The sequence below is a fragment of the Erithacus rubecula genome (genome assembly GCF_903797595.1).
Source record: "Erithacus rubecula genome assembly, chromosome: 10".
NCBI lineage: Eukaryota > Metazoa > Chordata > Aves > Passeriformes > Muscicapidae > Erithacus > Erithacus rubecula.
The window spans coordinates 1,696,525-1,722,531 of NC_136662.1; the positions used below are offsets into that span (position 1 = coordinate 1,696,525).

At 43.9% G+C, this 26,007-nt stretch overlaps 1 protein-coding gene across 1 annotated transcript in view; it reads right to left on the bottom strand.

Moving 5' to 3' along the window:
* The window catches only part of CACHD1 (cache domain containing 1), a gene marked incomplete at its 3' end in the record, with an annotated part of 86,885 nt that extends 64,462 nt beyond the window's left edge, over positions 1-22,423 (bottom strand). The window contains exon 1 of the mRNA XM_079314444.1: positions 22,217-22,423. Coding sequence (XP_079170570.1) covers positions 22,217-22,417 — 201 coding nt within the window. The 5' untranslated portion in view covers positions 22,418-22,423. The remainder of the gene's footprint in view (positions 1-22,216) is intronic.
* Positions 22,424-26,007: the final 3,584 nt, after the last annotated feature.

The window sequence follows — 26,007 nt, forward strand, 5'->3', positions numbered from 1 at the left end:
AATTTGGAAAAATCCAGATATTTGCAAGGAGAGAAAACTCTGGAAAGCAGAGTAAGTGCCAAAAAATGCAATCAGGAACCAGCAGGTTAATTTGTCTTCTTCTTCAAGGGACCAGAGAAGAGGAAGGGAAAAAGAGTGAGAGGGGAAAATACCCCAAGAAAATGAGTTCCACATGTTCAAGAGATTATTCATTTAGCCAGTGTAACTTGACTAAGGTTATTCTCCTGACAATGTGCATGGCAGAAAAAAAGAAAGTCATGCTTGTTTTTTTAAAACACAAAGCAGATGGGCTTCTCAATGGCATTGGATTTCTTCTCCCTACACTTACCCCTCATTCCAGCCTCTAGGATGTAAAACTTCCAATATTTCTATGGGTTTTTTTCAGGTTGAGAATATTTTGATTAGTGAACTGTTTTCACTTTTCTGCATTTTGTTTGCCCTTCTTCTTTAAAGAGAACCTAAAATTGAGCATTTAAAAGGAGCAAAATTGACCAGAGCCTTCATTCTATTGGGAGATGTCTGGGTTTCAGTCTTCTGGTTTGCTTTCAAACTCATGTCAAAATGACTAAAAATTGGGAAAAATTTAAGCAGCAGCCCAAGACTTGTAAATAGCTGTAATCCTAGAGCCAGAAGGGGTTGATACCACTTTAGTGTAATTACTGTGCTTGTCCAATTTGCTCATGAATTCAATGTACAGCAGTTTGCAGAAAAACATTCCAGCCAGGATTTTTGCAGTAAAGTCAAGAAAAAATCCCAAAGCACAAAGGGACAGACACACCAAGAAAGGGGATTGTTTCCTGATCAGTTTTTCATAATTAAGGCAGAGGCTGATGGGTTTTACTTGGAGAAATTCTGCAGCACAGGAACTTTACTTGAATCAGAAGAAAACAATACCCAAGCAGACAACCTTAAATCCAGGGATTTCAAGATCATAAATCACAGTGCTGAACTTCTGTGCATGAAATGAATGGGCTGATGGCAACCTAATTACAGAAATGTTTGCTTTAAATGTCCAAGAGTGTCATTTTTCAGGATCTTTCAGCAGGAACAGGATAAATACCCCAAAAATCTTCCCTACAACCTCTCTGGGACAGGAGCTGTCTCCCAGGGCCTGCACTTGGAGAGACACTCATGATTAAAGTTTTAACACAAACTGCAGTCCATGTGCAGGAGCTTGCACCAAAACACCCACATTATTGTCTAGAGATAAATAATGGATGAGTAGTAACCTGAAAAAGACTGGCAGGATATAATCACCTTCCTGTGAGTCAGTGTCTGCAATAAAAACTCCAAGGTTGCTCTCATTTATACTATTAGTTGAATTAATAAGTACAGAAGTTCTAAGGTCACCTGTTGAAATACCTCATCTGCATCATTTTTATATGATGATTTGTGTATTATTTATATTTCATATAACCCCCTTCCTTCCTCTCCTGAGCAGAAAGGAGAGGGTGCAAATCTGTGCAATTTTAAATTCTTAGGTGGAATCCCTCCCTTGAACTTTAAAAAGTAACTCAAGAAGATCCACACTTTGCATTAATGACATTAATCACTCCCTGGGTGTGAAATAGCTGTTCCATTCCAAAGTGAGAGGAGCCCTGGCCAAGCAGGACTGAGCAGCTCCTGTCCCACCTCAGCTGTTCTGCAGCTCCCTGGGGACACAAGGCCAGTGCCAGGGCTGTGACCCCACCTTTAAAAGGGGGGATCAGCCACCAAACACTTCCAGAAGCAGAGCAGAGCCCCTTTAAGCTGCACTCATCTGACCTCAGGGTTTGAAATCCCCTGGGAGGCTCTGTGAGAGGCAGGAAACACCATTTTGCCACACTCCAGTGCTAATGAAAAGAGAATTACTCATCCACCAGTGCTGGAAATGGGGATTTCCCCCTCTGCCCCCAAACCAGGGCTGGAATGAACTCAGACATTGAGCACAGTGATGGATCTGACAGCTTGGTATTCCATAGGCCAGAATTCCACCTGGAAGCACTGGTGCCTTTTTGGGATTTACCTAAAAACAGAGGTCAGAGAGAATCAAGAAAATAAAAAGTGTTTCTGTTTACTGAAGATCCTTCAGGTACATTTTGGGCAGACAAAACCCCTCAATGGGTCACAAGTTTTCACACTTTTATAAGTTTGGCCAATGTGCATATTGGGGGTTAATTTCCCAATTCCACCTTCAGGTCATGAAATCATTTACCCCAAATTTGCTGCCCCCAACTCACTTTTATTCACATTTCTCAGAGCTGAGACAGTGAGGAGTCCTTGATTCCCTTGGAAAGGAATTGTTGTGTCTGAGCAAAATGGGGAAGCAGCAGCTAAAACTGTACATGGAGTTTAGAGTTAATATATTAAAGGACTGCAGGATTACAGATATATGGAAAATAGAAAAGAAAAAAAAAAATCTAAATCCATCACCACCAACACCCTAAACACTGACAGACTGCATCCTGCAGCCCAAAAAACAACATACAGGTGCAAAGTAACAAATAATTCCCGAGTAAATAAAGCAAAGAAGGTAATCCCTGGGAGAAAGTGCTCAAGCACTTTTTCAAGGAGCTGAGCTGTCCCACAGCACCCAGAGGTCCCCACAGTCCCTAGGACTGTTCTTCCCTTGTTTTTTTGTGGCCCAGCACAAGAACCAAAACTTTGGGAATGTTTCTGGCAGCTGCTGCTGAACTTCTCCCTCGTGTTGAACTCGTTATCTCAGGACACAGGAGGAGGCAGAGCAGCCCACAGAAAACAAATGTAATCTCCTGGAAAGAGCACAGCCATTAGATGTTATCAGTTTGCAAAAAAAAAAAAAAAAAATTAAAGATTGAGACTGGAGGAAGCTCATGAATTGAATTCTTACAGCACTTCAAAGCAATTTGTGCATGAATGCAAGCATTTCTTCTTCTAATTAAAAAAGGGAAAAAGCAAGTAAAATAGCAAGACATCATTTACATGAAAGAGGGAGGAGTAAAAAAAAAACAAAAAACAACCAACAACCAAAACTCAAACAAAACCTCCAGTGTTAATCAAGCACAGAGTGGATTCTAACCCAGAAAAGGGAGAGAAAGCTGCAGATTTAATGAGGGAAGGAGCTGCAGAGAGCAGAACTCTGCAGCACTCCTGCCAAGATATCCCACAGGAATTCCTACATCCATCCCTTGGGAGCAAAAAACCATCAGATGTTGGGATTTTATTTGATTTCTGAACCCTCATTGTTTCCCAAACCAGCCAAGGGTGGGAGATCCAGGTCTGGGTCCCAGAGGATGGGATGGTCCCAGCACAGCAGGGATGGAGAGGGTTTATTCAAATATGGTTTATCCTAAATAATGATCCCAGCCCTCTAAAAACGAGCTGTGCTGAAATGATTCTAAATCTATTTACCTTTCAAACACTAAGCAGCAAGACTCAACTGCAATTTAAAAATCACAATGTGCTCTTCTGAGGAGCTGTGATTAACAACCCTGAAGGATTTCTGTCTGAAATTAGACTCAGATTAGCAGCTGACATTTGTAAGAACTGCCCCCCAAAAAATCTCCCTACAGGAATTTCACCTGCAGGTTACCATGAAGGATTTTTTCAGTTTCCTCTCAGGCATCTCCTCCTTAGCCAGGGGAGGAGTTTTTTGCAGTTATTTCAATGCCAGGGATGCTCTTGGCTCCAGATTCCCACAAATTCAAGCCACAGATCCCTGGAGTCAGTGCAGGAGAGTTCTGCTGGGATATCCCTGATTTCCCACTGGTTATCCTCAAGATTTCAAGGGAGAAATGCACTACTGCAGCTTCAGCTCTGCTTGGAAAAAAACTGCCCATTTGGGGCTTTTTATAATTGTTATTGATCATAGAGGAAAACATGGGAGAGAAATCCCAAAAATCACAATGCAAAAAGGCTGCAGAGCAAAGAGAAAAGAGGAAAAAGAAACCACCAAACAGGATGTTTGGGAACAGCCTGGGCTCTTTTGGAAGATTTGTTTTTTCCTCTGTTCTGAGTTGTTTTTACCTCCTCAATGCAAACTTCCAAGTCCAGAACTGCACAATCCCAGCTGTGGAGGATGGAATTAATATCTCAAATTGATATCAGATTTGTGTTTTGCTGCCTAAATCACACCTGATCTTGCTACAAATCTGTAAGCACAGTCCTGGGACCCTGCCCATCCACACAGCCTTGTGATTTCTGGCCAACAGAGCACAACATCACGAGGACAGGGCAGACAACAGAATGTGGGAACAGATTTCTACTGTAAAAAAGGGATTTAAACTGGAGGGAAGCAGCTTTTCAGAAAAAAAATCCCAATTCAGGAAGTTGACAGTGGCAGCATTAATTCCTTTCCTGATGTGATGTCATTGCCAGTTGGGTTGTACCTATTAAAAAGATCAAAAAGGCCTCAAGTGCACACACAGTGTTACAATTCAAGCAGTGACAGAGGCAATTATTATTTTTCACTCCCTCTATAAATATTCTCACGAGCTGCTTTTTCACAAAATATTTACAAACTAAGAAGCAAATTCATTGCTCCTGGTAAATGAACACAAACCAATTTCTCTTTCAAAACAGGAGAGGATGACTTGACCTCTTTTTTAATCTCCAGTCATGTTTAACTTTGTCTAAATAAAATATTTTGGAATCTCTGGAGAAAAAGCTGCTCATTTACTCCAAACAAATCTCTGCTGTGATTTCCTTCTATGAACTCCCTTATTTGAGAAGCACTTGTGCTGATCATGGGTAGTGTCATCTTCATTAAAGATAATCAAGGATCCCTAGGCAGATATTTGCACTTGAAATTAGATGTTTCATAATATTTCAACATTTCCTACCATCCATTCATTTTTAATTCCTGAGGATGCTTCAATGCACATAAAATATGGATCAGCCCAAGCAGTTTTCCAATTAGAAATCATCCAGAGCACGAGGCCAACAGGACTGAGTGGCAAACCTGAAATTGAATTAAGGATTTAAGGCTGGTTGGAGACCACCTCCAGCTCAGCAACTAAAGAAATTCCCTTTCTTTTGCCTTTCTGTGCAATTATCTGAGTGTTGCACATCTGTCTGAACGACACCATAATCCACTTTGGGATCAGGATTAGTGAGTTCAGGCTCCAAGGAGAAATAAAGGCATTAACAGTGCTTTGAATGGGGAATGGAAGTGGATTAATGCTACTCAGGGAATGAATATTCCTGTTGTCTCACAGTTACTCCTGCACTGGCAGCAGCATTTGATTGTCAGGAAATGGAGGAAGGAAAAAAAAAAAAAAATTAATGGGCTGAAAATTTTTCATTATGCTGATAGTGATAATTTATCTTCACAAATTAATGAATAAATTTCAACTTTAATAAACTACTGATACCCAGGAATTAACTTAGGTCTCTGCTCCAGCATGGAATCTGTATTTTAATTTCCAGACTCCATGTGTGTTTTCACAATGTAGTTTTTGCACTGGAGCAGCTCAAAGCTCCTCTCACCTCCCCAGCTGCACTTTTATCCTGGTTTTCACTCCTAACAAGGACACAAACACAAGGCTACAAAATCAAAAGCATCAGGAAATAGAAAAGTTCCAAACATTCCAAGAAGTGATGTCCATCCTCAAACACAGAGGATGAAAATGAAGGAAGGATCTGAATTTCAGGCTCAGAACAAACTGAAAGAATATTGAATTTCTTATGAAGCAAAAGTGATGAAAACTCTCAGAGGCAAATCCTTTCTCCAGTGTCTCATAACACATGAAATCAGGATTATATATATAAATTAGGGGTTGTGCTCCTGTTTCTCACCTGCAAATGAATGAAGAATAAGTAACAATATGAAGCAGCTACCTGTATCTTACTGTGTAAGAATTTTGGTAACATTTAAAGTAAAATTAACAATGTGACCATTGTAACAATATCACTAAATCCCAAGTAACCAATTCCCAGTTTTTTCCACATTTCCTGGCTCTGCAGGACTTGGCTCCCTCCCAGGTTCTCCCACTCTCATCCACAGAACGTTTCTGAGCATTATCTGATGGAAATATAAATTATCCCACGGAGTGTTTGGGTTTACTCTGCTCCACATGGTCAGAGTTATGAGTCCTGAAACAATCTAAAAACTGTGGAATGCCAACCAAATCCTCCCCAAACACCGAGTCAGGGATTAATAAATGGACTTTAGGACAGTTAGGAGCACATTCTGATTGATAAACACAGAAATCACTAATTTTGCTTATGTTAATTGGATATTTTTTCACGTATTTGCATCCAATTTTCACCATTATTAACCACAAGCTACTATTTCTATTAAAGTGATTGGATCCTCTCATTGAATTAATCAAAAAAGAGCAGGAGACTTCCACAATGAAGCTAAAAACTCCAAAAAGTGTAGAAGAAACTGGGGGAAAGAAGGTTCCAGACTTAATTTTGATGTGTTCCTTGTGGAGAGAGGGGACACAATGAGACAAGTGGTTTGTACAATGTCAATGCCATTTTAAGTTTACAAGTTGTAAAATTAGTTTTGTTTTTAGTGCTTGGCATATCCTGATCAAGCATTAAAACTGCCTTGGAAGACAAAACCAAAATAAATCCACACAAAACACCACCACCCACCCTGCAAGATTCAACTGATGACAGAGCCCTAATGAAAACACAGATATTGGTTTTTAAAAGCTGCATTTAACACAAACCCTTCTATTAATCAGTTGTTCCACCTGTTCTGAAGACTCATTTTACATTAATTTTACACCCCTGCATTAAAAAAAAAAACAAGTTTTCTTTGATATTCATGGGATCCCGTGGGGCAGGGACAGCTTCCACCAGACCAGGTTGCACCATTACTCAGGAGATAAAATCCAGATTATTTCATTTAGTTTGAAGTAAGAAGAATAAATATTCTGCATGGAAAACTTCAGGAGGAGAAAACAATTTTTGGAAATAGCACTGATGAGCTGGAAACACTTTCAGGGCTCACAGGGACATGGAAAGCACACGAGGTTCCCATCTCAGATTGTTCCTACAACTTTCCTGTCCAGGAATTCCAAACTTCCCAGGAAATCCAAGGGATCCCACACAGAGTGACAAGAAACACATCAGGCAAAGCCCTGTGACACAAAGGTGCTGCAGCAGGAGCAAACATCTCCCACCTGACTCAAAAAACTGCACCCTGAGCAGTCACAGCTCATTCCAAAACTCGATTCCATCAGGATTTATCCCTCCAATCAAAATCCTGAGATTCAATCCATTTACAAAAAAATGCTACACCAAGGTTTGATCTTTGCATCAGCCACTCATTTCAGAGCTGACTCCATGATCCTCTTCCAACTCAGAATAATCTGTGATTTCATTTCCCTCTATTTTAATTAATTATCCCCTTTGCCATGCCTTGCACAATTGTTGTTCAGCACAGGGGTTACATGGATGTTAACAACCACCAGAAAACTCAGAATTTCTCCACCAGAAAGATAAATTTCTACCTTCTTCTCCATTTTTAGCACACAGTGGTAGAGGAGCCACAGCCACAGAGCTCATCTGAGAGCAGAAGAGCTGAAAACAGCCTCCAACCATTCATTTTTTGGGGGTAGAAATGTACTGAGCAAAGGAAAAACACAAAAGAAAAACCAAACTGTCATTTTCTTGCCCAGACAGAAACAAAACCCAGCACCACATCTCAGATTTTACAACTCCCTCATTTATCACCACATTCATTCCAGCAGATTTTTATTCTAAATATGAACCACCCCCCCAAAAAAAAACTCAGCCACATTTAGGTTTTTAAAGATTCTTAATTTTCCTTGTCCTTGGAGAGTTTTATCTGGGATTACACACATGTACCAAAACACAGCTGTTCCACTTCTTGGCTCCTTTCTTTTTTATTTTTCCCAGAGAAAAACCTGCCTCTATCAGGCACCCAATTAGCTGCTCACTATCAAAAGGCTGCTTGGGCCTTTCATCTGCTTGAAAACTGGATTCAAGTGAGAGGGTGTCATGGAAACTGTGGCTGGGGTCATTTCCTGTTGCAGTTTTTCAGTCACCAAAAATAAAATAGAAATAATAATAGAAGGGTTTTTTGCTGATTTAAAAAAAAAAAAAAAAAAAAAAAAAAAAAAAAAAAGAGTATTTGTTATCCCAGCTTGCAAAGCAGTAGCTGTGTGAAAAGGAAAATTTTATTATTTTTCATGAGAAACCATCATCTGACAAAGAAGAGCCTGGTTTCAATTCAATGTTCAACACCCATAAAAAAAAAATGAAGATGTGCAGAACACAAAACTTGCAGCAAACACGCAGTGAAATTAATGAAGAATTTGAAATTAAAAGCCCAGCTCACAGTACTACCACAGAGTGTTTGTCTAAATATTTCACTGAGCAAGTGGGATAGGCAATTAGAGATGATTATAGAGGAGATTCTAGCTAATGAGCTAAGGATTGAAAACTAAAAGAAAAAAAAAGGGAAAGTTCATGAACCAGGGAGTTTTTAGCCTTAAGATGAGTTACAAATATAATTAATTAAAAATATAAAAATATTAAGAAAACCTCAGCCTTTTGCCAGATTTTCTCCTATTTTGATGGAAAAGAGAGGGAGAAAAAAAATACCACAGATTTACACACATCCCAGATAACAGAGTTTTTAAACACAGAGTTAAGTGAATGAAAATCACAGATCTGCCTGCTGTGAGAGCTTTTCTCGGGTGAGAGAATATTGAGGAATAGCTGACACACACCCATTTATGAGCACACCTGGGAAGGACCTCATTTGGTTTATACAGAAAATGCCACAAATCCACTTGGCAAAAAGCACCAAGTGCTTCACCTGCAGCTTCTTCAGATGTTTGAGTGCCTCATCTCCTAAAGCTTCTTGCAATGATTCAGAAGAACTCTCCCTCAGCAATGACATCAATGCAAACACCTTGGCTGATCCTGAGACAAGAAGTGTTTTCATGTGCCACAGGAACAGAGCCCAGCCCTCTGCCTTTCACCCTGTTCCTGCTCCCCTGGCAGCATTTTCCTACTGAATTCCCTCTGAGGGCACCTGGGTGCAGCCCAGCCCTTGGTTTGGTCCTCAGCCAGACACAGCCACCAGCTCTGCCCTTGGAGAAGCTGCAGATGCTCAACTCCAGACACAAGAACTTTGGTTCTCTCTTGCAGAATGGAGTTTCCAGTGTGGAAAACAGAGGGCAAACACGTGGAGGAGATGGAGACAGGAGCAAGGAGCAGGTGATGCTCCCCACAGGCACTGCTGGTATCCACACACACCTGCAGCCACCAAGCAGCCCCTGGACCTCCCTTACCAGGATGTTCTCTTGGGAACTCACGAGCAGTGTCTGCACACTGACCCTCAGGTGGGACATCAGAAGGAATTTCTCCATGGAAAGGATGGTCAGGGCTTGGAATGGTCCTGGGAGGGTTGGAGAGCCCATCCCTGGAGGTGTCCCAGGAATTCCTGGAGGTGGCACTGAGTGCTCTGGGCTGGGGGCAAAGTGGGGAGCAGGCACAGCCTGGACTTGATACTCCTGGAGAGTTTTTCCACCCTTAACAATTCTGGGATCTCACCAAACCAGAAACTCTACTCCAATCACACCTATCCATCTCCTAATTCAATTAAATATGTGCATTTCTTGTGAATGTTTCCCACCCTCACAGTTTGGTTTTGTTAATTAGCAATCTTCCCTCACTTCATTTTTACTCAGCAATTTCCAGACTGGAACAGATTTCCCAAAGTTTTTGCAGGAGCTGAAACTCACTCTGCTTGAGATCCCACAAAACACCACGTGAATCAGCAACAGCACAAAAGAAGACATCTTCATCAGACAAACCAGGACTTTTTTTGTCTAAAGTGTCTTTTTATTAATGGAAAGTTAAATATGTGTCCACTAAGTTTTTGTTCTCATGAAGATTATTGCCAGGTCATGCTGAATATATCCATGACCTTGCAGCCTTATTTTTTTGAGGATGAAAGGTAGTGTTAGAAAAAGGTTTTGTAAGAGTCACAGACATGAAACAAAATGTAGCCGAGAAATTAAAGAGAAGATGAAAGACAACATCAAATCTCAGTTAAAAAAATATTAAATACCAAAATGATAAATAAATCCAATGCTGTTGTGGTAAGTGGCCACTCCAGACAAAGCTGGGGAATAAAGGGATTGAGCAGAGCTGTCCCCAGGTGTGGCCACAATCCCACTGTGATTCCAGGGAAGGTCATTGGGAATGCAAAGCCCCAGCTGGGGCAGCAGGAACTGCAGAGCTCAGAGCCCTCCCCCACTCCCATCCTGCTCCCCATTATTCTCCACTCAAGCTGAAAGCCACCAGGGCTTTTCCTCAGCCCCCCCCCCCCGTGTCAGGCAGACTTGGGAAGCTCGACAGGAATTGCTGAGGGATCCAGGAAGGCACAAAAGGCTCCTGCCACAAAGAGCCCTTTCATCTGGGCCCTGTGTCCATTAAACACGTCCTGCTAATGTGCATGTGCTTTATAAAGTGATTATAAAGTGAAGGCTCAGTCACTAACTCAACTGCACAATAAGATTTTTAAGTCTATCACTGGAAAAGTGGGATTTGAAATGAGGAGCTGGGAATGCTGCACAGTCCTCTGATAACACTCAGAACGTGGATTTTTTTATGTTTTAAAGCTCTCATTGCTTTATTTGGTGACACTCAGGCACATCACACTGTTCAGGAAAGCATGGAAAAGAGGATTCAGCCCTGACAGTGATCCTGCACACAATGTGATGCTCTGAAGACACTGCAATTGCTGCTCTGGCAGATTGGAAACAGAAAGTTAATAAATTAAAAAAATAACAGAAATAACAGATCAGATCTTGCTGTTACACCATGGATCAGGATGAACTGTGAGCTGCCACTCCTGCTCCTATCAACACCAAAGCAGTGAACAGTCACTTTTATCCATATTTTGCCTCCCTTTCCTTTTCCTGAAGGGGCTCAGCATCTCCTGAGATTCTGAGTAACTAAGGTTGGTATAGACTCCTGCCAGCTTTGTGAGAAAGGAAGTTATCTTCTGTCCACCAAAGGAAAAAAAAGTTTTAAAAATTTTTTTTAAAATAATCTTTTTTCTTTGTACATTATCAAAGGCAGAAGTTGAGAATCCTCCCCAGTGTGGGTGTGGCTTTGGGCCAGCTTTGCATTCCAGCCTGTGCAAACCACAGCTTTGCTATAGCAAGGTTTCCACTTTCCTCCTTCTCCCATCACTCCATGCTCACATCAAAAGCCCCTTATGGTTATTTTCCATCAAGTACAAAATTCCTGTTTTTTATTCCCTGTTGGAATTCTACTGGAGAGGTCCCTGCCACACCAGAGCTGCCACCTCAGCTGTGCAGGGTGAGGCCAAGGGCTGGGAGGTGACCTCCAGCACCCCAGGGGCACTGGGAAGCAGGAGACAACAGGGAATGGCAAAAATGGCAGAAAAGAAGCCAACAGAGGCCAGGAGTGACACGGGAAGGCAGCAGAAATGCAGCCCTGCTCTCCCTCCCCCTGCACAGGAGATGGATGAACACACTCCACAGGATCCCCTGTGCTTCCCAAGGAGCCAGGGCTTGGCATCAAAGGCCTTGGACAAGAAGGGACATTTTTTGTATCAAAGCTGCAGGAAGATGTGAGTTAATAAATCCAGAGGAGAGCTTGGAACGAGCCTGACCCACACAGTGAGCACCTGGATGCACCAGGAACAGCTTTCTGTGCAATTCCAAAGAATCCCAAATTAACACCTCCTTCACTACATATTTTAATCACTGCTATCCCTTTTGAGCTGCTTGTTTTTCCTCTCCTTTATCCTGATTTTCCAGGCTCTGTGAAGCCCTGCAGATGACACACACCAAGCAGCTCTGACATTTCCAAGGAGCCTTCCCAGAGCAGCTCTGCATTGATTTCATCTCCACTCCACTTCTTCCCAAAATAGCTGCTGCACCTTTGCTCCTCGAGGAGAAATCCACCATCCCAAGCACTGAAAATCATGGCAATGGATGTTGGGATTCAGTTATTTTTGGAGGCTGAGTTTCTATTCTTGGAAAGGTAGGAAAAAGCAGCGTTTCAAAGTCTGAGGTTGTAATTACCAGAATATACTTTTTTTTAAAAAAAAAATGTATTTCTAGACTTTCAGCCAACCACTTGCTGAATAAATACATAAATATGAAGGGGGAGTCAAAATACTATTTATGTGACATCACAGTGAATCGATATTTTAAAATTCATGAGCTTGAATTTCACACCAAATTAAAATAAACAACTGGTCATTTCTATTTTCTATTAAACAAGTTATCTCCTATCATGGCTATGTTGGGGTTGCTTTAATTCTGGCTTTGCAGCCAGTAGTTTTCATGGAAATACAGCATCATCAGTATGTCAGCATTTAAAATTTCAGAAACCAAACACAACTTTTGGAATAAAATCCTGTGTTCCCAGTGGTGAGCTCAGCACAGCAGAGGTTCCCCTCTGCCAAGAACAGCTGGATCATCAGTGAACTGAATTTAACAACTTCAAGACCATCAAGCACATCCATCAAAGCAGCTGCTGGAATGATCTAGGGATTGTAAAATGGAACAGCAGCAGAATTCAAAAGGAAGAGCCAGAATATGGTAATTTATAATTATAGTTTCACTTCAGTCAAAAAGAAAAAATTAAAATTAAGATTTCTTGTTTTCCCCAATTGCACTAATGAGCAGACAAGAGAAGCTTGGCTACTCAGTGCCATTAGATTTGGATTTGCAACCTCCACCTCCATCTAAAGCTGACAAACTCTCAGAAATCCACAATTTCCATCCTCCTCCTGCAATCCATGTGAATATGAACCTTCTTCCATTTTTTTCAACAGAACCTCCTTCAAGGAAGACACAAGAGACTGTGTAGCCAGGAATAAGATTTTCTAATTTTAATCACACAAATCAAAGATTGAAATTTACAGTTTCAAACCAGCTGCCTGACCACAAATGTGACAAACAAGCATCCTCAGTGCTCACTCCTGCCTGCTCCAGAATGTGCAGTTTTCCCTATGAAAAGCAGCTGAACTCTCCCAAAAACAGACCAAAGGAATAAATCCCACATCACACCTGGCAGTCCTGCAGAGCCACTGGCAAAAGGAATGAAAATAATTCTGAAATTCATATTCCAGACAATTCCTTGGGCAAACAATGTGCCCAAGGAAGTTGAACTACCTACAGCTGTAGCTTATTTATATTAAATATCCTTTCATTGTTAAAACTGCTAAGTGTATTAACCTCAAATTAAAATCACTTCTATTTTTATCCTTCAATGTCTTCCATACCACACAAAAATCCTGCCTCCAAAATGTTAGTTTGGCCCCTCTGGAATACACCTGTCCTTGAGGGCTTGACCAGACTGTTGCCAACTGGAAAAAAAGAAGAGAGGAAAAAAAATGGCCATTGTTTTTTTTTTTTTTTCTTTGTTTGTTTTTTATTTAACAAATTCAGCTTCCTGTAACAAAATAAGAACTGCAATATAAGATCCATGGATTGGAAATGGCTTTTCCTCCTCATTTCATACTCCTTGCAATGATGGGAGATCCTGCTTCTTTCTTATTCTCCCAATAGTCTTTAGCAAAAGTCAGAAATGCTGCATGATTTCAATATTGGAGTAAAGAGGAAAAACAATCTGCTCATTCACTGACCATGAACAAAATAATAAAAATATCCTGGATGTGAGTTCCTTCTGTACCCATCAGCAGCTGCCCCTGTGCTGGTTTGCAATGGACAGGCAACCACTGAAAGCAAAACTTACTTTTTGGAAAATTTACTTCTGCTCCCACAAAATGCACAATTCTGTAGGCACACCAAGCAGTCCATTGAAGGGTATTCCTAAAAAAATCTCCTGGTTTCCAGCACATCCAGCACCTCAGCAGCCAAAAAAGCCTCACACCTTTCATTTTTCTCTTCCAGTTCAAGAGAAACACAACCAGTTGCTGCTGAGGATGGGGAGCCCAGTTTCCAGGGTTTGGGAAGCACCAGGAGCTGAGTTACCCACACTGGAGCAATCCCATCTTTTGATTGTTTCAAAAGTCAGCTCAGATTTTCACTGTTAAATCCCATTTTCTCTGCTGAGGATGGGGATCCCAGTTTCCAGGGTTTGGGAAGCACCAGGAGCTGAGTTACCCACACTGGAGCAATCCCATCTTTTGATTGTTTCAAAAGTCAGCTCAGATTTTCACTGTTAAATCCCATTTTCCCTGCAACAAATCAAAGGTTCTCCAGGCTCTCCCTGTGGCATTCCCAGCCTTGGCTCAGAGCCTGCTCCAGGCAAACAGGCTCCCACCAGAGCTATTTCTGGGGTTCTGCCCCTCTCCCCCAGCCCTCACCACAAACACCTCCCCAGGTTTGGTCTGATATGAGTCCTGAGGTGAAAGCACAGCCCAAAAGGAAATGTTTTTAATTCTTGTTTTGCTGAAAGGGAGAGAAGCAGGGACTGAGCAGGGCCAGGGATGTCATGGGAGCACCTTGGCCCTTTGCTGTGCTGCCACCACTCCCCTCTGCCAAGCTGAGCTTATCTCCACATGCAATGTGCTGTGAACTCCCCAAAAACAGCACAAAAATAACCCTGCCAGGGTGAACACACCAGAAATCCTGCTTAAGGCATTCCACCTCCTAGAAACTTTTATGGCAACTTCCAGATGTGTCTATTTTAAAGTTGGTTTTTTTCCCCTGGCCTCATTCCCACCTGTGACAATTCTAAGTATAGCCAGAAATTCCTCCAGCATCACAGGGATATGTGCAAAATAAAGTCAAAACTGGACAGGGAGCACTGGCTAGACAGTCCTGCAGACATGCTGAAAGGAAAATTACAGTTTTTTAGCCAAAAGGTAGAAGGGGGTTCAAATCACACAGTCCAAGCTGTTTAAATCCATGAGCTCAGAGAAAACAGTGCCACAAAAATCTGTTTTTATCAGCTGCTGGGGAGCTGCTAAAGGGAGATGTAATAGTTTGCTTGTACTAATTACTGTAATTGTGCAAATATACTTTTGCAGCATCACTTGGGAGACTCTCCATGGAGGCAGCTGATAAAGTGACTCCATTAACACTTGTCCTGGGATTGGGAATGAGTGTTCCTCATTTGTGGCACCAGGATTGTTTCAAAAGTCAGATCACATTTTCCCTGCTGAAGCAGACACATAATTTCATCCAGATTTCTGCACAGGGAAGAACATGCAGAGCACAAGATTCAAGCAATAACTTGGCTTATGTTTTATATCAGAAAAGGAAAATTTCCACAACAGACATTGCATAAGCACTGATGTTTTTATCCTCTGTTTTCCATGGAAAAGAGAACACAAGGATATCCTTTCAGATTTTATTAACACTGCATGGTATTGAAGAACAACAAGAATACAGGAAAATGATGATTGAGGAATGCAGGCTCTCTACATTTTTACACTTTATTCTGCATTAAACCTACAATACAAGAGCTATTAACCAAAACCTCAGCAAAATTTTTTGACATACAAAACAAAGATTGATGCATTAGATAAATCACTAAAATTGCAATTATTAAGTTATATTATTCATCCACAGAAAAAAAAATTAAAAAAGCAAAAAAAATAGCATTTTCCTATTCAATGGCATTAAAGAAATCATTCCTGGGCCATTATCCAACCCTCAGTGAAGTTCCTGATCCATTAAGTGTTGCCATTTCCAGGCTCAGGTAGCCCCAAACCCCAGTTCCATCCATGAAGTGCCCTGACAACAGGAATAAACAAAATTTCCTTAGAGCTGGGCAGCTCACACAGAAGGGCACTGGACTGACAAAGCCCCGAGCACTTTTGGTCAATTTCTCCCCAAAAATTGACAAACATAAAAAATGTATTTATTCTTGTTTCTCCCTTTTAATACACAGGCAGAACAGAATAACTGAAAAACACACACAGACAAGAAAACTTCTTTTTTTTTTTTTTTTTCCAATTCAAACACATCTTGCCTCTGTGAAAGAAGAGAATTTCTTGCAATTTTTGACAACAAAAAATTAGGTTTTTTTCTCCCCAGTGCCTGGCCAGGCTATGGCAGCAGAGCAGCTTCTCAGGCACCAACAACTCCAAGAAAAAAACGAGTTTATTTCCTTGTGAACCCTCCTTGTGTTATCAGCCCTGGCACAGCTGAGATTCCCAATCCCTTCCCAGGATATTTGAATTTCTGCTGTCCCAGGGACTGCAGGATCCTCATTATCTGCCAGCCCACCTTGCTGCTCCACATCCCAACTTTTATCAGGCAGGGCCAGCTGCATTCCCAGTGTTTGAAGTGGAATGTCAGCCTTGGCTGATGCCACATCACTAAGGACACCCCCACCCTTTGAAGAGACTCAAAGCCTAATTAAAAATTCAGATTTGCTCTGCCCTTCCACCAGCACCTCTCGTTGCCTTTTGGAAATGTTTCATGTTAGGGAAAAAAAAAAAAAAAAAAAAAAAAAAAAGAAGGAATGTGTGTGGGAAAGGATAAAAAATTTGGGCTGCCAGAGAGCCTCGAATAAAGCTGCTGTAGCTGGGCTCAAACTAAGGCATAATCATGGAAAACAGATGAGGTTTTATCCACTGGTTTCTACTCTGTAATAATTACTACAGCACACACTACTGCCAAATAATATTAAAATAACCCAAAAAGGTACAAGCAAACACTTAACAGCCTTCCTTATCTTTTTTTTCTTTTCTTTTTTGTTTTTTTTTTTTTTTTTTTTTTTTTTTTTTTTGTATTTCAGGTTCACAAGCTGAAAATAATAGGCAAAACAAAAAAAAAAAAAGGAGGCAGATTTTTGTGCTGAGGGTGCAAAAGGTCCAGGTTTCAGAGCTGGAGGACCTGGGGTTTTACACCACTTGCACACACTCACCACAAATATATTTATAAAGATCCATCAAAAGAAATAGAGAAACGTGTGAAACCTCTGATTTCAGAGACAGACAACCACCATTCTGGCATTTAAATTGGTCTGCAGGACAGCTCAAAATGGGATTTATCTCTTCTAAGTAGTAAATCCAGCAGCCAGAAGACAATCTCATTAGAAAAAAATAAATAATGCTGCATTCTGTCAGTGCTCATTTTCAAAAGGATTGAATAAATGGACAGTTGTGGTGATTCCAACTCTTTGCCATCACTCAAAAATCCTCAAAGAAAGTGGATTTTTCAGCCCATATAAACCCCTGGACGTGTCTCCATCTCTTGTGCTGTGCTTGTCTGAGCACAATCTGTTCTTCTTGAAAAACATATGGCCAGACAAGCTATTAGGAAGATAAATAAAGAAATAACATGCTCACCAATCAACCAGGAGAAGCCTGTGCAAAGCTGTTATTTTACACATCACTGCATCACCTGATGTGTTCATATATTATTGTTTGCACAGCATTCATATCAAAAATAAACTATTAAAAAAGTGACCAGCAAACTGCTTTTTTTTTTTTTTCTTTCAGATTCAAAATGCAATTTTTTAATTCCAGCCCCCAAGATGAGTAACAGACAATGAGGAAGGGCTGAGTTTCCTTCTCAGAGCAGAGCTCAGGATTAAGATGGCAGAGCTGCCTTCACAAATATCCAAATCCCTCTGGGCCTACAACTTTTGTTACTGTCTGGCTGGAAACATCAACATGCATTTTGAGAATTAGAGAGGCATTTCATGCTTTTCATCTTCAAAGCATTTCTCTTATTCCTTTCAACTCTGGCTGTAAGTATTACATCCCTGTTTTGGAGATGGAAATGTTACCTTGCCCCACACTATGAAAAAATATTCTTCACCCAGAGCAGATTTAGAGGTTTAAACCTTGCCAAAACCAAACCAACCACTCACAAAAGTTCTGATTTATTCTTTTCCTGCCTTCACCTCCCAACTAAAGAATTTCAGTTGTTTCAACCAACAAGCCACCCTGTAATTTCAGCCAGGCCAGAGAAGCTGGGATCAGATGAGCCAGGTAAGAGCCATGGTGAAACCCCACCCACAGATCAGGACATGCCACAACCACCAATTTAGTTCTAATTTTAGTAAAAAATGGCTTTTAACTTTGAATTAGTGCTGAGTGTCAGCTGTGCTCAGGAGAATCTATTACAGGACTGTCACACAAGTACTCATTGACTGAGCTTCAGCCCTTGGCCAGTGGTGCCATGGGATATTTAGGGATTTCCCCCTGGCCATGAGATATTTAGGGATTTCCCCCTGGCCATGGGATATTTAGGCATTTCCCCCTGGCCATGGGATATTCAGGGATTTCCCCCTGGCCATGGGATATTCAGGCATTTCCCCCTGGCCATGGGATATTTAGGGATTTCCCCCTGGCCATGGGATATTCAGGGATTTCCCCCTGGCCATGGGATATTCAGGGATTTCCCCCTGGCCATGGGATATTCAGGGATTTCCCCCTGGCCATGGGATATTCAGGCATTTCCCCCTGGCCATGGGATATTCAGGCATTTCCCCCTGGCCATGGGATATTCAGGCATTTCCCCCTGGCCATGGGATATTTAGGATGCAGTTTGCTGAGGAATGGCAGGGAATACAGAGCTGGGACTGCACACTGCCTCCCAAGGATGCAGCTGCTGCCAGAAGTGTTCCCTGCCATGACAGGGATGCTGTTAATGTGCTCTGGCTGCTGAAAAAACAAGAGAACAGTTACAGGTGACTGTGATAAAGCACAAGCCACAATCCTTCTCCAGTCCTACAGGAGGGAGAGGGAAGGGATTGTGGTGAGGCTGTTTCTGGAAATCTCAACAGATCACCTCTGCTGCTCAGGGCAAAAATCCCTGTAAAGATGTGTATGTACACATCACCCACACCCCAGTATGTGAAAGGGAAGACACAGAATATTAAGACACAGCAACATCATTAACAAGGGGTTTGGCAGAACTGTCAAACAGAAGGGGAACAATAATTAATCAGAGCAACAGAGAAAATCAGACAACTGATGAACTTTCAATATTTAACCACTCCTGGAGAAATAACACAGCAGCAGATATCCAGGAACCCCCACACACTGCAGAGCCCAGCACGTGTTCTCACTAAGGGAATCCTTGGTATGGCACAAACATATTCTAATTGGAAATTCAAATAAGAAACCCTTAAGCTGCTGTTCAACACATTCAACAAATGATGCAACTCACAAGTTGTCACCTACACTACATGATCCTCAGCTGCTCTAGGCAGTGCCATTCAAGGAAAAAAATTATAAATGAAACCAGAGCACTTGCATGGGCGAGGAAACAAAGCTCTCCCCAAAGGTAACAGTCAGACACTGCCCTCATGCAAGTCTGCAAATAGAAAACTGTGGTGGCAGTGCCTAAACCAAGTGTCAGGCTGGGGCTGCCACCAGAAACCTCTCCCATCCTCAGTCTGCCTGTAGCTTCAGCCTCTTCCAGCTGCATCTCACTCCTCTCAACACAAAATAACATAAATAACTCAGTCCTCACTGCTGCTGCACCATGAAGCACAGGTAGAAGGGACCAGGAGTCACCACACAGAGAAGGAGCTCATTTACAGCACCATCAGCACTCCCAGATTTATTTCATATCTCATAGCTCCCCCAATCATTACTCCCTTCCCATCTCACAGGCATGTCAGGCTCACAAATCCAGTGCTTCTCCTCTTACCCCCTCCACTTGCTCCTCTGGTGCCTGCTCTGGAGACTCCACCTCATCCTGCCTTCCTGCACTCATGGAGGCTCTGTATACACTTTTCTCTTTTCCCAGACTCAAAACACACCCAACCAACCCCTCACCTTCACTCTGCTGAGGCATTCCCACCTGCTCCTGCACTCATTGGATGCTTGCTCCCCACCTCCAGCTCAGACAGACCCTTCCTGCAGAGCCCTGTGCTGACACCACCTCCTGCCTGTCAGCAGGATGTGCAGATGTGGGAGCCACAGCTGGCAAGGAGCAGAGCATGGGGAGAGCACGCAAGGGAAGCATTAAATCCTGCCACTTCCTCCTCTCTGCTTTGTGAAGGGGAATAAAAGCACAGCTCACTGATGGCTGGGAATGAACCCTTCCTGCTGCTACCACAGCTTCCCCTCACTAGTCCTGGTTTGGGGACTGGCACCCTCCAAACCAGGACAATACCTTGGATTTGTATCACTTAAAGCACAGAAGTGCTCTCACTCTCCTTGCAAAATCCCACAAAATCTTTTCTGTCTTCAGCCCAAGCATCCCCACTGTGCTGGCAGCCCTCACCTGGCACCAGGTGCTCACCAAGCAGAGAAAAAGGGGAATTCTGTGCCAGCTACACCCAGCCCTGCCTGAGCAGGCTTTGGAAATTTCAGCCCCAAAACCAAGTGAGAAGCAGGGGCTGCAGTGACACATGTCATAACATTTTTTTGTTCTACTGTAGGAAGTCAGCAAAAAAAGCTTCTAAAATCAGGGGAGGTTTGTTCCCACCGGTTTTTAATCTTAAACAGCTGTAACAATGTTCCAAAGGGGAGCAAGGGACAGACTGGGCATTAGCGTGATGGGAGTTGAAAATATGAAGCATATAAAAATAGAGCTCAGTATGAAAAGGGTTTCAGTTTAACTACCAGTTTCACCACATTAAATTACTTCAAGGCCTTAAATATCCAACTAATAGTAAACAGAATTTTAACATTATTTGCATCTCCATGCACTGGCATCCAGACTGTTCCCGAGCTCGGATCATTGGTATACAATTCTTGGAAAGAAAACCTGGCTCATCCTGCAGTTAATTCCTGTGACAATGTATATTTTTATGAGCTGCTTTTTCAAATACAACACACGTTGAGGTGATCGCATTATAATTTATTTTTTTTTTACGCCACAAACGGATTTAGCAATGCAATTATACTAACTTAATTTGCATTAACAGAGACTCCACCAAAGCAAAGGATTATGCTTCTGTCTTTTGAGGGGAAATACATACATGCGTATGCACGGCAGAAGGGGAAAAAAAAAGGGACTTCCTTGAATTCAGTACATCAATAATGCACCTTGTTAAGTGAAGTCATTTAAATCCGTGTCTCCTTAGCATCAAGGACAAGAGACAGCTCAGTGTTTGCCCGGACAAAACGAGCCCTAGGAGGCGGCCCGGCACAATGATGATCCAGAGGTGAGAGAATACAGCCAGTTTAGAGAAGATAAAAGGCCATTTGGGTAGAGACCCCCGCTGATCCTATGAAAGTGTCTCCTTTTCAATCTGGGAGGCTTTTAAAACTGCATTTGCTACTGACCATACCTTCCCCTGAAAGCCGCCTGGGATCCGATTTCACTTTTCCCCCTCCCGTTGAGGGCCGGCAGCCGCGGGCGGTTCCGCAGGTACCAGCGCTCCCTGCGAGCCCCACAGCAGCCCAGAACTGCCGGCAAGGAGATCAACCTTCCCCCGAGCCCCGCCGCCAACCCAGCACTGAATAAACTCCTCCGGCCGCGCTCTGGAGCTGGGAAAGCAGCGATCGCCCCGCAGCTCCTGCCCGCGGGATGCTCAGCACCGAGCCCGGAGCCGCCCGGGGCACGGCGGGCTCAGCCCCGCGCCGGGCTCGGACCCTGCAACACTGCCAGAGCCGCTTCTGGCTACTCCTATTGTGTGCATTGCAAATAAACCAGAAACTGACCGTGCATTGCAAATAAACCAGAAACTGACCGTGCATTGCAAATAAACCAGAAACTGACCATGCCCCGCCGCTACGGCCCCGCTCGCCTTCCTCGCACTGCGGGGAAGCGGGGCTGGAGAGAACCGGGGCTGAGGGAGCGGGGCCGGGGGAGAACCGGGGCTGAGGGAGCGGGGCCGGGGGAGAACCGGGGCTCGGGGAGAACCGGGGCTGAGGGAGCGGGGCCGGGAGAGAACAGGGGCTGAGGGAGCGGGGCCGGGAGAGAACCGGGGCTGAGGGAGCGGGGCCGGGGGAGAACCGGGGATGAGGGAGCGGGGCCGGGGGAGAACCGGGGATGAGGGAGCGGGGCCGGGGGAGAACCGGAGCTCGGGGAGAACCGAGACCAGAGAGAATCGGGGCTATGAGAGCCGGGCCGGAGAGGACCGGGGCTGAGCGGAGCCGGGAGAAGCTGGAGATGAAGGGAACAGGGACTGAGAGAAGCCGGGGCTGAGTAGAGCAGGGATTGAAAGAATCAGGGTTGAGGGAACGGGGGCTGAACGGAGCCGGGAGAAGCTCGCGCAGGGGGTAGGGAAAGTTTGCGAAGAAGAAAAGAACCGACGGAGGGAGAGGGAATAAAGGAAGAAAGGAAGGGAGAGAGAAAGGGCAAGGCAGGAATCGGGAAGAGCGTGTGGAGGAGGGAGGGAGGGAGCGAAGGAAGGAGGGAAAACCAGGCGAGGCTCGGGCCGGGCCGGGCCGTACCTGCATGGTGACGACCCTCAGCTCCTCGGTGGCGAGTTTCCTCATCTGGCTGGCCAGCACTTGCGCCTCGTCCAGGATGGAGAACTCCGCCTCGGCGGCGCCCAGCGCGCCCAGCAGCGCCAGGCACAGGAGGCCGAGCGGCCCCCGGCCCCTCCGGGCAGCGGCGGCTCGGGGCTGCAGCCGCCCGCCGCCCCGCGCCATGCTGGGGGAGCGCCGCGGGCAGCGCCGGCCCCTCAGCGCCGGCCCCTCAGCGCCGCGGGCCGCCCGCCATGCAGGGCACGGCGGCGGCCGCTGCCCCGCGCTCTCGGCGCTCCGCGGGCCCCGCAGAGCACACGGAGAGACGCAAAGTGCGGCGCGGAGGAGGAGCGGGAGCGGCGGGGCCGAGCGGAGGCGCCGCGGGCAGGGGGAGGCGTCTGGGGCTGCGGGCGGGGGCCGGGCCGGGCCCCCCGCGCCAGCCCCGCCCCGGAGGCCGCCGTGCCCCCGGAGCCCGCGGAGTCGCCGCTCTGCCTCCTTTTATTTTTTTAAAAAACCTCTTTTAACTATTTGAAAACTTTTTGCTCCCCCCCTCCCCCCATTCCCTTTTATTTTATTTATTTTGTTTATAAGGTATCCTTTCGCAACCCCGAGCACCAAGCCGTCCGTGAGGAGGGGCGAGCCTGCAGGAAATGTTTGTGCAAGTGACACGGGCAATAAACAAATGAATGGATGGCGGATGGAAGGGACGAGCCCAGCCCGGGCTGGAAGAGCAGCGCGGCCGAGGCGAGATGAGATTCCTGCAGAAACACCCACTTTGGGGCAGGAAATCCAAGAATCCATGGCTTGAAGGGTCTTAAAATCCATCCTGTGCCGTGGGCAGAGACAATTTCCAGCATCCCAGGTTGCTCCAAGCCCTGTCCAGCCTGGCTTTGGGCACTGCCAGGGATGTGACAGCCGCAGCGTCTCTGTTAATCTGTGCCAGGTCCTCCCCACCCTCACCATTTATTCCTGTTTTCTAATCTAAAATCCCCTTCATTTAAAGACATTCCCCCTTGTCCTATCACTATGCCCTTGTAAAAAGCTGTGTTGATGCTGTTATAAATACATATCATGATTGGCTTTTCATAAATACTGGGGTGTATACCCTATGTGTGGTGTTGAAATTGTTTTTAAGGTGCAGTTTTCTTTAGGTGTAACATAAGCTGATAAAGTATCTGTAGTAAATTAATTACCTTGGTTTGGTAACACCCAGTGAAGATACCTGCTATTGATACACCAGCTACCAGCACTAACTGTCTGTAGAAATTGAAGACCACAGCCCAAATTAAGGCTAATAAGAAAAATAAATTAAAATCACAGCCAAGAAACACACATGCTTTAACAAGGAAGACTGGAGTGACCATGTAAAACAGTTATTAGCATATGGAAAATTGTAGAAGAGTTGGGAAATGTATGATAGGTCTATGAATATGCAACTGATGAATTTAAGAGGTGATCTTGGGTGAATGGCTGATATAACCTTTTGCTTTATTTAAAGTCTCTTATTGTATCTTTTAAAATCCACCAGGAAAGTGAAGCTCGTTTTTCACAATGCCATGTGCACAAGCCCTGCATCCAGGGCATCTATTGAAATCCTGTAATCACAGAATAAGTAAATTAGAAAAGACCTCCAAGATCATCAAATCCAACTCAGAACCACTGATCCATGTCCCCAGCTGCCACTTCCACACTCCTTTTGAACACTTCCAGTGGTGGTGATTCCACATTTGTCCTGATCTTCCTTACACCTTCCCTCCTGACCATCAGGAAACAAGACACAGCACCAGGTTGCATTAGGAAAACTCAAAACAAGGAATAAATTTTGAGAGTGAAAGCCAAATTTCCATTGTGCAACACCTGCAGGTGCTGCCCAGCCATCAACAAGCTCAAGAAGCCAAACACCAGCCCCACACAAAACACACACCCTCCAGATTTGCTCTTCATTAATTAACACTTTATAATTGTGCAGGTGTAGATAATTAATAAATCTGTCCTGTAGATACACAATAGCTTCAACAACCCACATCCACAGTTACATTTTTACCAGAACAGTAAATTCCAGGAGTTAACAATTCATCCAAGCATTCATACAACATATTATTTACTATAATCATATCCTATTTCCTAGAAATGTGTTTTTTATCTGCTTTATTGGTTGAGGTTTTGACTTTTCCCAGCTGCTGGTGCCCACAGCAATTCCTCATCCCACTTTGTCAAGGATGGGAGCTGGGTCAGACCTTGCTCCTCCCAGCAGCATCTGCTGGCATCTCTGAGGGACATCAGCAAAACTCTCATTTGATTTTAATAAATGAAACATATAATTCTTCCTATGAAAAAACTGCATCAGCTTATCCTTGGCTTTTGTTCATTTGGGTGATTTATGAGCCTAATATAATTTCTATTTCTACATTTTAGTCAATGTTTCTGAAAATACTGTTTTAGCCAAAGCAATCCAAACCCAAAGGACACCTCCCAAAGCTTCTCTAATTGTTACCTTGGATTTCCATTGCTGAAGCAGCATTTGCTACCTGAAATTCAAGGATTTTTTCTTTCCTTCATGCTGAAGCTTCAGGACTTCTGTTGGAAAATCTTCCCTGGGCCCAAGTGAGAGGCAAAATTCAGCCAAAGTCATGCTTAGCAGTGGTCATTTTCATATTATATTTTACTTTATTTTATTAGATTCACCAGTGTAGGACACAAAGGTTTTAAATTATCATGAGATGCAGAGTGGTTCTTTGATCTCCTGGTTAACCACACTTCTAAAAAATTTTATTTCATTTCTAATATAGCTGCATGCTTGAAAACTTCCTATCTGAACCTTGTTACATAATTCATTCTCAAATCAAGGTCACAGCCAGAGCTCAGTCAGTACCCAGCTGCTTTTGAAGCTCCAAGGATTTCCAAGTCATCCCATTCCTGCACCCCATGACAAGGTTAACACTACAAATAGACTTTTTTTTTTTAATAAACTAACCCCAGGAAATGAACCAGGCAATTGTCCTTTGGTTTCCAAAGCACAGGGATGCTGCTGGAGCCGACTGAGCAGCTTTCACATTTTCATGTAAAACTCATTGACTGCAGGGCCCTGGAGGCAAACCCAGGCTCCTCCTGGAGTTCCCATGTGTTTCCTGCCTCCCTGGAGCTGCAATCCAGCCTCCAGCACCAGGAGTTGTTGTTCCAGGATGTGGGAATCAGGAATTCCAACCCAGGCATCCACCACTGGGCTGTTTCTAAATCAGTTGGGCTCATGCTCGGTCAGCGTCTCCTGACAAAATGTTGAAGGAAAGAGGGGAAAAATCCCCCTCCAAAATGCCAAGATGAAAAGAGATAAAGAAAAGATCCCAAAATTCAGGCTCTGTGATCTTTGGATGCGAGTTAAAGCTGCCAATTTGGATAATCTGATGTTTGTCATCTCCTCAAACCTGGTCCTTCAGGGCTGTGGATTAAATCTGTGTCCAGGGAATTGTTCAGGTTGGGAAAACCTCTAAGATCACCAAATCCAGCACCACCTCCACGTTCACCATTAAATCATGTTCTCCAGTGCCACACCCAGGTGTTTTTGGACACTTCCAGAGATGGTGACTCCACCACTGCCTCAGCCAAGCCTTACCCATGAAGAAATTTCTCCTGCTGCCTATTCTAACCTCCCCTGGTACAACATGAAGCCATTTCTTCTCATCCTGTTATTTGGCTTTGGAATAAACCCCGGAGAGGAGGAGGATCACCCTTGCTTGGCTTGTGGCATCCCAAAATTGGAGTGTGTGCTGCTGCAGGCT